General features: G+C 41.1%; 1 protein-coding gene across 4 annotated transcripts in view; it reads left to right on the forward strand.

Annotated features, from left to right (window-relative positions):
* Positions 1-17,095, forward strand: part of znf106a (zinc finger protein 106a) — a 131,072-nt gene that overhangs the window by 68,852 nt on the left and 45,125 nt on the right. For all 4 annotated transcript variants that reach the window (XM_073040529.1, XM_073040526.1, XM_073040528.1 and 1 more), the window contains 2 exons: positions 7,905-10,094; positions 11,469-12,138. In XM_073040529.1, coding sequence (XP_072896630.1) covers positions 7,905-10,094; positions 11,469-12,138 — 2,860 coding nt within the window. The remainder of the gene's footprint in view (positions 1-7,904; positions 10,095-11,468; positions 12,139-17,095) is intronic.

Genomic DNA, 17,095 nt, shown 5'->3' on the forward strand with positions numbered 1-17,095 from the left:
CTTTCAATAATGGCAAACACTTCAAAACGTATTTGCCTGCACCTCACAACAAAGTTTCAAAGGTACATTTAATGGTACATTTAATGTCAGAAATGTACACAATATACATCCTGAAATGCTTTTTCTTTGCAACCATCCCTAAAAACAGAGGAGTTCTGCCAAAGAATGAATGACAGTTTAATGTTAGAACCCCAAAGTCCACCCCAGCTCCCCTCCCTTTCACACGTAAGCAGCATTAAGCAACAATGCCCCCTCACCCCACCGGCAAAAAAAAGCATCGGCACCCGCCACTGAGCACACAAGCGTGAGCAAAGCAACAGCAAGGACACAGACTTGCAGTTACCCCAAAGACTACTTGTTCACCTGGTCTTCCACATACCACAGGCTTTCTCTCCCCCTAATAAAGGAGAAAGAGGTGTCTCCATTTCACAGTGAGAGGAGAGACATAACAAACAACTTGCTGGTTTACGATGTTAAAAGTCTGTTGTGTCACTTTTTCCAAGCTCTGTGCCCAAAGCTCTTGGGTCTCTGGGCACACAGCCGTAGATATTCCATCTCCCATCACTCACCGATCTGCCCGGACACCAACCTTCGATCCACCCGTCTCCAGAGACACAAGATCTCAGCCTTCCGAAGGCAAGCTAAGCTCTTAGGCTGAGCCCTTGATGTGTGGAATAACAGCTAGTCGTGAAACCCTGAGAGTGGGTCCCATTCCTGCAAAGAACTGTAGTAACCATGCAGCTCCGGGTCAGGGTCTTCAAAAGAACCCTAAAAGGGAAAAACAGATACTAAAAATGGAAATAGTGATAGTTTGCATTCATTGCTCATTGCTAAATCTAGAAAGCCCCAAACAATTGGAGAAGAGCTCATTCTGCCAGCAGGAAGAGAGGTTCTGAGTACATTTCTGCATTGGAGACCAGACAAAATATTCAAGCAATTCCGCTCAGTGACAACTCTGCTCAGAGATGAATAGATAAAATGTCAGAGTCTGGAAGACACATTGTACAACATACTTAGGACTGCAGAATTTGCTCTATAGTTGGTTTGCCAGGCCAAGAATTTTAGCTTCATGGTTATGTTCGCTTCATAAAAGATGAGAGTATGATTCAAGAGTTGTTATTTGCAAGGAACTAGAAACATAAGAAGTGGGTGTCAATATTCTGAGGAATTGGGCAATTTTTCAAAGAGGACATTTCACTCACCAGCATTCTTGCTTGTGCAACAGATTGGGCACCATCAATGATAGGATGCCACCATGGGGTTATTACTTACTTAAAAGTAAAATTGTACCTAACATACTTAACATTCACTGAGTAATTCACAGATGACATCATGTCAGAAAGAACCTCAGTGATCAGCTGCACAAATCATTAAATACTGTTGTCACAATTGTAAATAAAGTTTCTCTTCCCGCTATTACAGACATTTATACCACACGCTGCACCCGCAAAGCTAACTGTATTGTGAAGGACCCCACGCACCCCTGACACAAACTCTTCTCCCTCCTGCCATCTGGCAAAAGGTACCGAAGCATTCTGGCTCTCACAACCAGACTGTGCAACAGTTTCTTCCCCCAAGCCATCAGACTCAATACTCAGAGTCTAGACTGACATCTACATCATTTATTATTATATTGTAATTTGTCCTCTACTGTGCCTATTGTCTTGTTTACATAATTATTGTACTGCCCTGCACTGTCCTGTGCACTTTATGTAGTCCTGTGGAGGTCTGTAGTTTAGTGCAGTTTTTATGTTTTACATAGTCTAGTGTAGCTTTGTGTTTCATGTAGCACCATGGTCCTGGAGGAACATTGTTCCGTTTTTACTGTGTACTGTACCAGCAGTTTATGGTCGAAATGACGATAAACTTGACTTGAAGTCCCATATACTTAATTCTCAACTATTTCAAGAGCTTTGTATTGAGAATGATGAACAGTTTGAACGCTTGCTGTTGCACAGATAAGTTGGGTGGCTCTCAAAGAAAAACCTGCCTGAGATGCTTTTATGCACCTTTTGAAACTGTGATAAAATTCTCTGAAGTCTTGAATGCTTCATTCAGTAATCAGCTCAAGAATATTAGGCATTTGATTGATTTATGGAATAAGATAAGTGTTGATGATGAGACAAAAAAATCTTTATTAGCAAAGAGATCTTTAATTCAAAATAGACTTATTCCTTTTACAATGGACAATCAACTTTTATATAATTGGTTTCAAAAAGGGATTAAATACATAGGAGATTGTTTTGAAGGAGGTATATTAATGTCATTCGATCAATTAAAGAATAAATATAAAGTATCAAATAACACTTTATTTTGTTACTTTCAATTAAGGGCTTACATAAGAGAAAAACTAGGTCAAACAATGTTATTGCCGAAATCTAAAGAAATAGAAATTTTAATCCAAAAAAGAAATATTAAAAAATTTATATCTTGTATGTATAATTTGATTCAAAAACAGGCAATTAAACAAGGAGTCCATAAGTCAAGACAAAAATGGGAAAATGATTTGAATATTAAAATTGAAGAAACAAATTGGTCAAGACTATGTCTTGATGGTATGACAAATACAATAAATGTTCGGTTAAGATTAGTGCAATATAACTTTTTACATCAATTATATATTACACCACAAAAAATAAATAAATTAAATCCAAGTTTATCTGATCAGTGTTTCCGATGTAACCAAGAAACTGGTACATTTTTACATTCTACATGGTCTTGTTCTAAAATTCAACCTTTTTGGACAAATTTAAGACTTTTATTGGAACAAATTACAGGAATACAACTTCCTCATAATCCAATATTACTTTTACTAGGTGATATTGAAGGGACAAAACCGAAACTCAAACTAAATAAATATCAGAAAGAATTCATAAAAATTGCACTGGCTGTAGCCAAAAAGGCTATTGCAATTACTTGGAAATCAGATACATATTTAAGTATAGATTGTTGGAAAAAAGAAATCTATGGCTGTATTCCATTAGAAAAAATTACTTATAATTTAAGAGATAAATATGAAACATTTTTGAAAATTTGGGGCCCTTATTTACAAAAGACAGGATTAAATATATAGGTGCTCTGAAGATGAAATAATTGGCTACTTGGGGAAAGAAAGAAATATATATACTAAAGTTATTAAGAACTCCATGGAGCATGTGGAGACCTTCCAACAACCAGGCACTCTTTCTTTCTTTTTTTTCTTTCTTAATTTTTCTTTTTCTATATAGGGAAGTTAGGGGGGAGGGGGGAAGAGATATATACTTTTTTTTCCACACTTGTAATCATTTAAAAATGCAATTAAATAAAATTTAAAAAAAAAGAATATTAGGCATGACATTGCTTATTTGTCAGAATTATTTGCAAAGTTGTTTATTTAGAAATGCAGCACGGTATTCAAGCCTTTCGGCCATTCAAACCACACCACCCCAGCAGTTTAATGAAACCAAGCTTCAATTGCAAGGAAATCATGTGAATCAGATCAGTCATCTCCACATCTCTGTCCAAGTTACCCCTATTTAAGTGCAACTTTGGCCGTTGTGACCTTTTCCAATTTCCGGTCTTCTCTGAGTTGGAAGAGAAAGGAAGAATACCAAATGATGATCTTCAAGTAGATTCTGCCCATCTGTGTGAGCTGCATAAAGACATGTCAGAGAGATTTCAGAATCTTCTCTCTGTCCAAATTCCAGAATGGGTAATACATCTATTTCTGAACATTTGCACTGAGGAATTAACAGGAAGAATAGAGAAAGAATTGATCTTGTTACATAATGGCTTTGAGCTGAAGCCGAGGCTGAAAAAAAATCATATCAAAACTTTTAGTTGCAGAAAGAGATCTCTGAACGCTATCTTGTACTGTGGTTAAGGTGTTCTTTATTGCTTTTCCAACATCAAATTTAGGTCAGCGCAGTTTCAGTGCTATCTACCCAATGTCTTTCAAAGTAACAAAACAGATGGCAAATCATTGAACGTGGAGATTTGAGACTCCTTCTGAGTGACATTCAGCCTGATATTGAGAAGCTGATATCTCTACACCAAGCCCATCTATCTCACTGAAAGGTGAAAAAGCAATGAAATAGTGAATATTTGGACTTCTAATGTATGCTCTAAAATTGCTGATGAAAATTGTTTGTACTGTAATTAAATAAGGATATAATTTTATTTGTAGCTTTGAATAAATATGAATAACTTTTGCAAATATTTATCACTGCTTTAAATTTGCAGTTCCTATTTTCTTCCACTGCATTGTAAGTCTAAATTCTTTATATAATTTCAATATATTCTTTATATAGTTTCAATATAATTATGGAGAAGGATAGGACTGGACCCAGGGTTGAGATTTTTGATTGGAGAAAGGCTAACTTTGACGTGATGCGAAAGGATTTAGAAGGAGTGGATTGGGACAATTTGTTTTATGGGCAGGATGTAATATCTCAATATCACCAAGACCAAGTTGATGGTGGTGGACTTTAGGAGATCTAGGCCTCATATGGAGCCAGTGATCATTAATGGAGAATGTGTGGAGCAGGTTAAGACCTACAAGTATCTGGGAGTAGTTAGACAAGAAGCTAGACTGGACTGCCAACACAGATGCCTTGTGCAGGAAGGCACAGAGTCGACTGTACTTCCTTAGAAGGTTGGCGTCATTCAATGTCTGTAGTGAGATGCTGAAGATGTTCTATAGGTCAGTTGTGGAGAGCGCCCTCTTCTTCGTGGTGGCGTGTTGGGGAGGAAGCATTAAGAAGAGGGACGCCTCACGTCTTAATAAGCTGGTAAGGAAGGCGGGCTCTGTCGTGGGCAAAGTACTGGAGAGTTTAACATCGGTAGCTGAGCGAAGGGCGCTGAGTAGGCTACGGTCAATTATGGAAAACTCTGAACATCCTCTACATAGCACCATCCAGAGACAGAGAAGCAGTTTCAGCGACAGGTTACTATCGATGCAATGCTCCTCAGACAGGATGAAGAGGTCAATACTCCCCAATGCCATTAGGCTTTACAATTCAACCGCCAGGACTTGAGAACTTTTTAAAAGCTATTATTAATGCTTTTTGAGATAGTGATTTTACTGAGTTAAGTATTGTATGTAATTAGTTTTGCTACAACAAGTGTATGGGACATTGGAAAAAAAGTTGAATTTCCCCATGGGGATGAATAAAGTATCTATCTATCTATCTAATAGAGAAATGGCAGTCATTTAAATGTGGAAATTTTGAGGGTACAGAATCTTTATGTTCCTGTTAGGTTGAAAGGAAAGGTTAAAAGTTTGAGAGAGCCATGGTTTTCAAGGGATATTGGAAACTTGGTGAGGAAAAAGAGAGATATCTACAATAAATATAGGCAGCATGCAGTAAATGAGGTGCTCGAGGAATATAAAGAATGTAAGAAGAATCTTAAGAAAGAAATTAGAAAAGCTAAAAGAAGATTGCTTTGCGCGGTTGCTTTGGCAAGTAAGGTGAAAATAAATCCAAAGGGTTTCTACAGTTATATTAATAATGAAAGGATAGTGAGGGATCAAATTGGTCCCTTAGAGAATCAGAGTGGACAGCTATGTGTGGAGCTGAAAGAGATGGGGGAGATTTTGAACAATTTCTTACCTTCGGTATTCACTAAGGAGAAGGATATTGAATTGTGTAAGGTAAGGGAAACAAGTAGGGAAGTTATGGAAACTATGATGATTAAAGAGGAGGAAGTACTGGCGCTTTTAAGGAATATAAAAGTGGATAAATCTCCAGGTCCTGACAGGATATTTCCTAGGACCTTGAGGGAGCTTAGTGTAGAAATAGCAAGGGCTCTGACAGAAATATTTCAAATGTCATTAGAAAAGGGGATGGTGCCGGAGGATTGGCATATTGCTCATGTGGTTCCATTGTTTAAAAAGGGTTCTAAGAGTAAACCTAGCAATTATAGGCCTGTCAGTTTGATGTCAGTGGTGGGTAAATTAATAGAAAGTATTCATAGAGATGGTATATATAATTATCTGGATAGACATGGTCTCATTAGGAACAGTCAACATAGATTTGTGCGTGGAAGGTCATGTTTGACAAATCTTATTGAATTTTTTGAAGAGGTTACGAGGAAAGTTGACGAGGGTAAAGCAGTGGAAGTTGTCTATATGGACTTCAGTAAGGCTTTTGACAAGGTTCCGCATGGAAGGTTAGTTAGGAAGGTTCAATCGTTAGGTATTAATATTGAAGTAGTAAAATGGATTCAACTGTGGCTGGATGGGAGATGCCAGAGAGTAGTGGTGGATAACTGTTTGTCAGGTTGGAGGCCGGTGACTAGTGGTGTGCCTCAGGGATCTGTACTGGGTCCAATGTTGTTTGTCATATACATTAATGATCTGGATGATGGGGTGGTAAATTGTATTGGTAAGTATGCAGATGATACTAAGGTAGGTGGCGTAGTGGTTAATGAAGTAGGTTTTCAAAGTTTGCAGAGAGACTTAGGCCAGTTAGAAGAGTGGGCTGAAAAATGGCAGATGGAGTTTAATGCTGATAAGTGTGAGGTGCTACATTTTGGTAGGAATAATCCAAATAGGGTATACATGGTAAATGGTAGGGCATTGAAGAATGCAGTAGAAGAGAGTGATCTAGGAATAATGGTGCATAGTTCCCTGAAGGTGGAATCTCATGTGGATAGGGTGGTGAAGAAAGCTTTTGGTATGCAGGCCTTTATAAATCAGAGCATTGAGTATAGGAATTGGGATGTAATGTCAAAATTGTACAAGGCATTGGTAAGGCCGAATTTGGAGTATTGTGTACAGTTCTGGTTACCGAATTATAGGAAAGATATCAACAAAATAGAGAGAGTACAGAAAAGATTTACTAGAATGTTACCTGGGTTTCAGCACCTAAGTTACAGGGAAAGATTGAACAGGTTTGGTCTTTATTCTTTGGAGTGTAGAAGGTTGAGGGGGGACTTATAGAGGTATTTAAAATTATGAGGGGGATAGATAGAGTTGACATGGATAGGCTTTTTCCATTGAGAGTAGGGGAGATTCAAACAAGAGGACATGAGTTGAGAGTTAGGGGACAAAAGTTTAAGGGTAACATGAGGGGTAATTTCTTTACTCAGAGAGTGGTAGCTGTGTGGAACGAGCCTCCAGTAGAAGTGGTAGAGGCAGGTTCGGTATTATCATTTAAAGTAAAATTGGATAGGAATATGGACAGGAAAGGAATGGAGGGTTATGGGCTGAGTACGGGTCAGTGGGATTAGGTGAGAGTAAGAGTTCGGCCCGGACTAGAAGGGCTGAGATGGCCTGTTTCCGTACTGTAATTGTTATATGGTTATATTGTTTTTATGTAATTGCTGGAAACGGAAAAGGGCTCGGGGGATGTGGTCTAGGAGCCAAGGGAGTCCAAAAAAGTTTGGGAACCACTGCTCTTGAATAAGCTCAAGAGAGTTATTCTCTGTGTCTTGGAAAATATTTATTCCTGTTTCAGAATTTTTAAAACATTATCTAGTCCAAATCATATTATTTGTAGGGACCTGCTGTCGATTAAATTTCTCATCTTTTAATAGTGACTTTAAATAGTTCTTTGGACTGCAAAGACCTGAAGGGAATGTGAAAGGTTATAAATGTAAGTTAAATCAAGTTGTGGAAGGATTTGAGGGAAAGTAATGTAGATTTATTGGCTGATGTTTAAGAAAGAATATAGATTGCAATGAGGAATAAATAAAAGAAATATCTATATAAATGCAAGTTCTCAATCAGGGTAGGCAGCATTTGTGGAAAGAGAAAGGGTTAATGTTTTGTTCCTACAGGTTACTTTGAGTATTCCAACATTGTTTTTTTTTTCAGTTTTCCAGTATCTACAGTAGTTCGATGTTCTTTCCATATTGGGCCAGTAGCTACTTACTGTGCTGTAAATTTAATAATTGTATGTGTGTTATTTTGTTTTGTGTAGAAAGAATGACGTGCCTAAGCCAGGAAACCGAGCAGATGGTGATGACAGACGATATTGGAGGATGAGGGAAGACCAAAAGACCTGCCAGCCTATGAGCCAATATGTCCAATCAGCACGGCACCATGAAAGTGCAGGAGAGCGGGACCGGAACTGGGTCCCAAGGGAATATGCCAGTTGCAGATTGAGCAAATACCACTGTAAGACAAATTCAGGAGGTTCTTCAAACCGACGCTCACTGGGCTCATGGGGACATCACAGCTGGCAGCCCGATGACAGCGAAGCGGCTCCCAATTGGTATTCCAGTCATAGCTGGCATTCCAGTGGACCAGGGGGGGCACCTAGTCATCATCGCAAGGTCCAAGGGGGCCCATCGAACTGGAACACTATTGCCAGCACTGTTGCAGACAATGCAGCTCACTACATGAGCAGCAGGTCGAATGCCCGACATCAGCCTGGTAACAGCGGTAATTCTGTGGAGGAGCTGGATCGGAAACGGAGTAAAGGGAAAATGCAGAAGTTGAATCAAATGGATAGCAGAAGTGTGAGAGATCGGCGTGTGTGGGAGAAAGCACAAACCTGGAGGAGGCCAGGGAGAAAAGCATCAGACAGGTACAGCAAGAATGATTATGCCTTTCAGGAATGTCACATGGATTTCACCAGTGATGATGTACCAAGTGAAGGGATGTTGAGTTTTAACCTTGTTTTAAAAGCCCAGAATAAAAGTGATGAGAGTGGGGGGAAAAGTTTAAGCCCCCCGAGAGATAAGAGGCATCGCTGGGCTCCATATCGTCCTCAGAAGTCTAAAGATCTGGCCACGGATCCTGGTATTAAAAGCAAGAATGTGAATGAACCTGGGAGCAGTTCCAGGTTGGCACGAGTGAAAGACACTGAGACTCGGCACCGAAGTGGTGGTCGGCACTCTGGGAAGGTGACTGAAGGATCAAACAGTGGTGCAAACTCTCTAATACAACATGGTTACTCAACAGAGGATGAAATCAAAGCAGCAAACGAAGATGGGAACCAGCTTCCTGCCATGCTTCATGCCAAATTTTTACCCCATCCTCCTCCTGAACGTGCATCCTCTGCTTCAGATTCAAACCCAATGAAAGACGAACCCTCATGTAAGATAGAAAGTGAGAAGTGGCCAAGGTCCCCCAATTTGGGAACACGTGGATGTTCACTACTTAGTAAGAGCACACAAGGGCTGAACAGTGCACCAAGCACATCAATAGCTCCCCTTTCAACAGAAGCTATTGCAGAGACAACTGTACAGCCCTCACTGGCTGCACCAGGCTGTGGTGACAAGTCATCACTGGACAATAGTTTGAATGAGATGCTGAGACTGGCCAGAGAAGCCCTGAGGCAGAGTCAATCTGAATGTGGACAAGACAGTCATCCAGAGAGTAGTGGAGAACCTGGGGAGGGTAGAAACAGTAACAGTATATTGCAGAACACAGATGGAGACATGGTGCAGCAAGCACCAGGTGACTCCAGGAAACTGAGCCAAGAACCTATTGGCATTTCAGAAGAGTTGGACCGAGTTGCAGCCGTAAATTCAGGACAGACTTGTGTACAAAAACTAGAAGAATCTCACTCAGATACAATTATAGATTCTGCAAGCATGCATTCAGATCAGAGGCAGTCTTGTGCACAGACAATAAAAGATCAAACAGCTATATTAGGTACCCAGCATGACACTGATTTTGAAGTCTGCATCACAGAAGCTGATTCAAAAACCTTGGCTTCAAGAACAAGAGATCAGCCATCGTCCACTTTCTCCTTTGCAGTGACTGAAGCAAAAAATGCAAATGAGGTCCAAGGTTCCATTTCTCCTGAAACATTTGATAATTGTTCCTCTGACACTGAGGTACAGAGTGGAGGGGTCCAGGGTTCCAACCACCTCCTGTCTGAACTCAACAAACTTGGACTTCCCACCTCTGTACAAAGAGACCTAACTCGCCACATCAACGCTAAGTCCCGACCTGGTACTCATGTCCCTGAACCAAACCTCAATATCGCCCGCCGAATTCGGAACATAGGAAGTCAGAAGAAAAGTGAATCTGAGAAGGAATCTGGTCTGAAACCAACTGTACGTCAGCTGCTCAGTGTTTCTCGGCATCATGTCAATTGGGATCAAGTTATACAGCAAGTCGCTAAAAAGAAACAGGAGCTTGGCAAGGGTTTACCAAGGTCAGTAAGGAAATCATTTGTTCCTCTTGTTCTCTTGTAGAATTTTTTCTATGCAGCTAGGAGAATTGGTGTTGGGTTAAAATTTCAGTCCAACAGCGTGTCTTACCAAAGATTGCCTCTTCTCTCTCAGTGCCGTCCTCACGACAATGTTGACTGAGGTTTTTGTGTTTACCCACCAGAATGGATTTGAACTCAAGTCTTCAGACTTGCGAGTGTGGTGCAGTAAGTCACAGTTGACGCTGTAGCAATTCCTGTGGACCTTGTTTTGGTTTTGTGACTCAGAATACATGGATGTGTAGAGGGTGAAGCTTGCTACACACTGGTTGTCTGCAGTGAGATGATCTTTGGCTAGCTATCAACTCGCTGCGTGAGTGTTTGTGTGGTTGGATTAACAAGCTTACTTTGCATAAATAAGAATATGGAAGCCCTTAGAGTGTGACAGAGAGTGAGCGTGAGTGTGTGTGTATGGGGGGGGGAAGGGGCGGTAGAAGGGATTTGTCAGTTTCTGACTCCATTAACATGGTGGAACTTCTGATCATTGGCAAAGCTTCCACTGCCATTTCAACTCAAAACTTAGATCTTTCTTACCTTAGTGGGGTTATCTTCGAGGGTTCTGGGAATAAAGGTCTATAATTCCTTGAAAGTGGCATCACAGGTAGATAGTCATGAAGAGAGCTTTTGATTCATTGGTCTTTATAAATCTAGGTATTGAGTAAATGAGTTGTGATGTCATGTTGAAGTTGTATAAGATGTTGTTGAGGCCTCATTTGCTCTTTTCTGGTCACCTAACTACACAAAGATATCAATATGATTGAAAGTGTGTGGAGAAACTTTACAAGGATGTTGCTGGGACTTGACATGAGTCGTGGAGAAAGGTTGAATAGGTTAGGACTTTTTATTCCGTGGAGTGTAGGAGAATGAGGGGAGATTTGATAAGAAGTACATTATATTGATTTATGAGGGGTATAGATGGGATAAATGCAAGCTGGCTTTTTCCACTGAGGTTGGACGAGTAGAGGTCATGGGTTAGCAGTGAGAGTGTGGAATGAGCTGCCATCAGAAGTGATGAATGTGGATTCAGTTTCAACATTTGAGAGAGGTTTGGATGGAAGGGATATGGAGAGCTACGGTCAGTGTGACTAGGCAGAATAGACTACATGGGCCGAAATACATATTTCTGTGTTGTAGTGCTCTGGCCTTCAGTCACATGCCCTGGCCCCCCTCTAGCAGGGGAATCATTTGGTGGAAAATGTTCACTAATGCATTGAGTACCTCTACACACTACGTTCCTTTGTAGTTAAGATGTACTCATAAGCAGTCTGCCTGTGGAATTGACTTTGCTTTGTGTTGATATGTTTACGGTTCTGTTTCCAGGTTTGGGATTGAGATGGTTCCGTCGGTGCAAACCAGCTTGGAAGCTCTGCAGCTGGATGAGGAAAAAAACTTCCTTTCTCTGGAAGGCTTTCAGTGGGAGGGAATCTCCAGTGCAACAGCCGGAACCATTCGGAAGCGCAGCCTCTCTGAAAGCAGTGTGGTCACAGACAAACGATCGATTTATAATCTGTTTGGCAACGACTTGAAACACCTGGAGGAGGACAGGGCTCCCAGCATTCCAAGCAGCAAGCTGTCTCCATTACCTCCAGGACCAAATACTTTGACCTGCCAGGTGAAACAGGCTGCTCGTGATTACCCTGCCCTCTCAGAAACACTCCAGCTTGGCAACACTGATGACAACTCCAGCTCTTCAACCCAGGAGCCCTCCACGGTGAAGATAGAAGGAAGCATAGACTCACAAATTGGTCTTGACGGCATTCCTATGAAGAACAGTGGGATGGAAAAGGGATCCCTCCTTTCCACCAGTGATGGTTCCTGTCGACAAGGCACTCTTCAGTTAGAGGAGAATGGTGAGGTGCTTGCCCAGCAGAGTTCCTCTGGTGTTGTGCCATGTTGCATTGCAGCAGATGGTGCCACTGATAGCAGCTATACTTCTGGCGGTGAACTCAATGACACCCAAGTACTGGGGAAGAGAAGAAGAGCAACAGCGGTACGTGATAATTCAGTACATAGGATTACTTCAAGCACACAGCACTGCCCTTGCAAGCCTCCGCCATCACCTCTCCTCATTGCGTTCTCTTAATATTTCCTCCTCAAACTTAAATGCAAGTATGCTTTACACTATCTATTAAAAGTGACATCAAATGCTACTTTCTGAATTCTTTCTGGTTAACAATGAGGTAGCGGGGGAAACGTCACTTTTGAGGTTCTTTGTATCAAGTGCATTCTCACCTAATTACCACTTAAATTTGCAAAAATATGTTTGTGAACTCTTTGCAGTTACCTGGTTTTGTGTATTAATTACTAATAAAATGTGTACTAATCTTCATCTAAGTCACAGTAATACCAACAGAATCTGTCTAAACTAGTAACACACAAACAATTCTGCTTTTCATGTCTTTATTGAACACATTGTTTCATCATTCACAGTCCAGGCTGGGAAAAAAATATGTGAACCCTTGTATTTAATAACTGGTAGAACCTTCTGTAGCAGTAATAACATCCGCCAAATGTTTCCTGTAGCTGCTGATCAGACTTGCACAATGACAAGTAGGAATTTCAAAGGTATGTTTAATGTCAGAGAAACATATATGATATACATCCTGAAATTCTTTCTTCACAACCATTCACAAAAGAGTACCCCAAAGAATGAATGACAGTTAAATGTCAGAACCCCAAAGCCCCCCCCCCACACGTAAGCAGCAGCAAAGCAATGATCACCCTCTTCCCCATCAGCAAAAAAGGCATTGGTGCTCCCCACCGAGCACTCAAGTGTGCAGCAAAGACACAGACCAAAGGCTACACGTTCACCCATTATTTGACATACCACAGGCTCTCTCTCTCTCTCCTAATAGGGAAAAAGAGCTGTGTTTGTTTCACAGCGAGAGGGGAGAAAACAAACAACTCGCTGGTTTACGATGTTAAGAGTCCATTGCGTCACTTTTTCCGAGCTCTGTGCCCAAAGAACTTGGGTCTCTGGGCACACAGCCAGAAGCCAGCTTGCTGCTTTTGATCTTCCATCTTCCATGACACATTGATTCCCTGCAGAGGTACCAACCACGAGTCTGCCCACCTTAAGAATCACGAAATCCCAAAACTCCGAAGGCGAGTAATCTTCTAGGCCGCGGTCTTGGTATATCGAATAACAGCCAGTTGTGAGATCCCAAGACTAGGTCCCATTCCTGGAAAGAACCGAAGTCAGCGTGTAACACCAGGTCATCGTCTTCAAAAGAACCCTGAAAGCAAAAAATAGAGATGTTAAAGATAGAAATAAAGCTGTTTGCAAAGATGCAAGCAAAGGAATCGCCGTTAGACCATTCCTCCATACAAAAATATTTCAGTTCATCAGTATTTGTGGGATACCTTGCATGAACTCTTCAGGTCATGCCAGAGTATCTCAATTAGGTTAAGGGCTGGATTCTGACTTGGCCATTCCAAACCATGAATTTTCTTCTTTTTTAACTTTTCTGTTGTTGATTTACTCTTGTGTTTCAGGTCACTGTCTTATTGCAACATCCAACTTCTATTCAGCTTCAGGTGACAAACTACCACTCTGACATTCTCCTGTAAAATGTCTTGATACAATTTTGAATTTATTGTGCCCTCAACAATTGCAAGCTATCCAGTCCCTGAGGTAGCAAAACAGAACCAAACCATAATGCTCCTTCCACTATGCTTCACAGTTGGGATGAGTTGTTGGTCCGCAGTGCTCTTTTTCCTCCAAACATAGTGGTGTGCATTTCTGCCAGAAAATCCAACTTTTGTCCCATCTGTCCACAGATCATTGTCGAGACTGTTGTGGAACATCCAGGTGGTTTTTTACAAACTTGAGACATACAGCAGTGTTGGTTTTTTTTGGAGAGCAGTGGTTTCCTCTGTGGTGTCTTTCCAAGAACACCATTCTTGTTTAGTATTTTGTTTTTCTTATAGTGGACATGTAAACAGAGACTTCAGCAAGTTCTAGAGATTTCTGCAGGTCTTTTGCTGTTACCTTTGGGTTCCTTTTCACCTCCTTCAGCATTGCACATTGTGCTCTTGGTGTGATATTTGCAGGAGCCCACTCCTAGGGAGAGTAGCAACAGTAATGAGTTTCCTCCATTTGTAGACTGTTTCTCTTACTGTGGACTGATGAACACTCAGGTCTTTAGAAATGCTTTTGTAGCCTTTTTCAGCTTCATGCATCTCGACAATTCTTCTAAGGTCCTCTGAAAGTTGTTTTCATTGAGGCATGGTGCACATAAACAGAGCTTTCTTGAGAAGACCAAGCTCTGTCAGTAAACTGTGTCTTTTTCATAGGGCAGGGCACCTCTACAACCCACACCTCCAATCTCATCTCATTGGTTAGAACACCCAATTTCAAATAGCTTATGTAGAAGGCATTACCCCAGAGGTTCAGACTTTTTGAACCTAGAATGTAATTGTTTAAATGGTGTACTCAGTATTGATGAGATGAAGTACAATTGTTTGTATGTTATTAGTTTAGGCATTTGTCTTTGTCTATTATTGTGACCGAGATGAAGTTTAAACCACATTTTAGACCCTAAGGCATAGCAACAGAATTAGGCCATATGGCCCATCAAGTTTGCTCCACCATTCAATCATGGCTGATCGTTTTTTTCCCCCTCCTCAACCTCACTCCCAGCCTTCACCCTGTAACCTCTGAAAAAGTGTCCAGTCAAGAACCTATCAAACACTGCCTTAAATACACCCAATGACTTGGCCTCCACAACTGCCTGTGGTAACAAATTCCACCAATTCACTACACTCTGGCTAAAGAAATTTCTTCGCATCTGTTTTAAATGGACGCCCCTCTGCCCGGAGGCTGTACCCTCTTGTCTTAGACTCCCTTACCATTGGGGATCCCTTTCACATCTACTCTCTAGATCTCTTAACAATCAAAAGGTCTCAATGAGATTCCTTCTCATCCCTCTAAATTCCAGCGAGTACAGAACCAGAGCCACCAAATAACCCTTTCATTCCCAGAAGCATCCTTGTGAACCACGTCTGGACCCTCTCCAATGCCAGCACATCTTTTCTTAGATGAGAAGCCCAAAACAGTTCACATTACTCAAGGTGCAGCTTCACCAGTGCCTTATAAAGCCTCAGCATCATATCTCTTCTACATTCTACACCTCTTGAAATAAATTGCATTTGCCTTTCTCGCCACCAACTCAACCTGCAAGTTAACTTTTAGGGTGTTCTGCCCAAGGATTCCCCAGTCCCCTTGCATCTCAAATTTTTGGATTTTCTCCCTACTTAGAAAATAGTCTGCACATTTATTTCTACAACCAAATTGCATGGCCATGCATTTTCCAACATTAAATTTCATTTGCCACTTTGTTGCCCATTCTCTTAATCTGTCCTTCTGCAGCCTTCCTGTTTCCTCAGCACTACCTGCCCCTCCATCAATCTTCGTATCATCTGTAAACTTCGCAACAAAGCCATCTATTCCATCATCACAATCCATTGATAAACAGCATAAAAAGAAGTGGCCCCAACACCAACCCCTGCGTGAGTCACTGGCGACCAACCAGAAAAGGATCCTTTTATTCCTACTTGCTGTCTCCTACCAATCAGCCAATGCTCTAACCACGTTAGTAACTTTTCTGTAATACCATGGGCTCTTAACTTGGTTAGCAGCTCATGTGTGGCACCTTGTTAAAGCTCTCTAAAAGTCCAAATATACAACATCCAATGCATCCCCTTTATCCTTGTAATCTTCTTGGGGTGAATCCAACAGGTTTGTCATTCAAGATTTTCCCTAAAAGAAACAATGCTAACTTTGTCCTATCTTGTCCTGTGTTATCAAGTACTCCTTTATAAACAATTAACTCCAACGTCTTCCCAGCCACTGAGGTCAGCCTAACTGGTCTATAATTTCCTTTCTTAAAGAGTGGAGTGACATTTGCAATTTTCCAGTTCTCTGGCACCATGCCAGATTCCAATTATTTTTGAAATATCATTGCTAATGCCTCCACAATCTTTACTGCTACCTCTTTCAGAACCCTAGGGTGGAGTTCATCTGGTCTGGATGACTTGTGTACCCCTTGGTCTTTCAGCTTTTTGAGCATTTTCTCCCTTGTAATAGTAACTGCACTCACTTCTCTTCACACACTACAACATCTGGCACATCTGATGCAAAACACACATTTAGTTTATCTGCCATCTCCTTGGCCCCAGTTATTATTTTTCCAGCCTCATTCTTTAGCGGTTCTATATCTACTGCCATCTCTCTTTTTTTTACATACCTGTAAATGATTTTGTTTGCTTGCTTGCTTTCATATTTCACCTTTTCCCTTCTAATGATTACTTTAGTTGCTCTCTGTAGGTTTTTGAAAAGCTTTCCAATCCTCTATCTTCCATTAATTTTTGCTTTGTTGTATGCCCTCTTTTGCTTTTACATTAGCTTCGACTTCCCCTGTCAGCCACCATTGTACTATTTTGCCATTTGAGTATTTCTTCATTTTTGGAATGCATCTGTCCTGCACCTTCCTCATTTGTTCCAGAAACTCACGCCGTTGCTGCTCTGCAATCTCCCCTGCCAGTTTCTCCTTCCCATTTACTTTGGCCAACTCCTCCCTCATACCACTATAATCTCCACTGAAATACTGGTATATCAGACTTTACTTTCTCCCTATCAAATTTCTAGTTGAACTCAGTTATATTGTGATCACTGGCTTCTAAGGGCTCTTTTACCTTAAACTCCCTAGTCACCTCTGGTTCATTGCATAACACCCAATCCAGTATAGCTGATCCCCTATTAGGCTCAATGGCAAGCTACTCTAAAAAGCCATCTTGTAGGCATTCAACAAACGCGCTCTTTTGAGATCCATTTCCAACCTCATTTTCCCAATCAACCTGCACGTTAAAATCTCCCATGACTACCATAACCTTGCCCTTTTGACACACCTTTTCTATTTCCTCTTGTAATCTGCAGTCCACATACC

Source organism: Hemitrygon akajei, chromosome 3, assembly GCF_048418815.1.
Source record: "Hemitrygon akajei chromosome 3, sHemAka1.3, whole genome shotgun sequence".
In the NCBI taxonomy this organism is placed as follows: Eukaryota; Metazoa; Chordata; class Chondrichthyes; order Myliobatiformes; family Dasyatidae; genus Hemitrygon; species Hemitrygon akajei.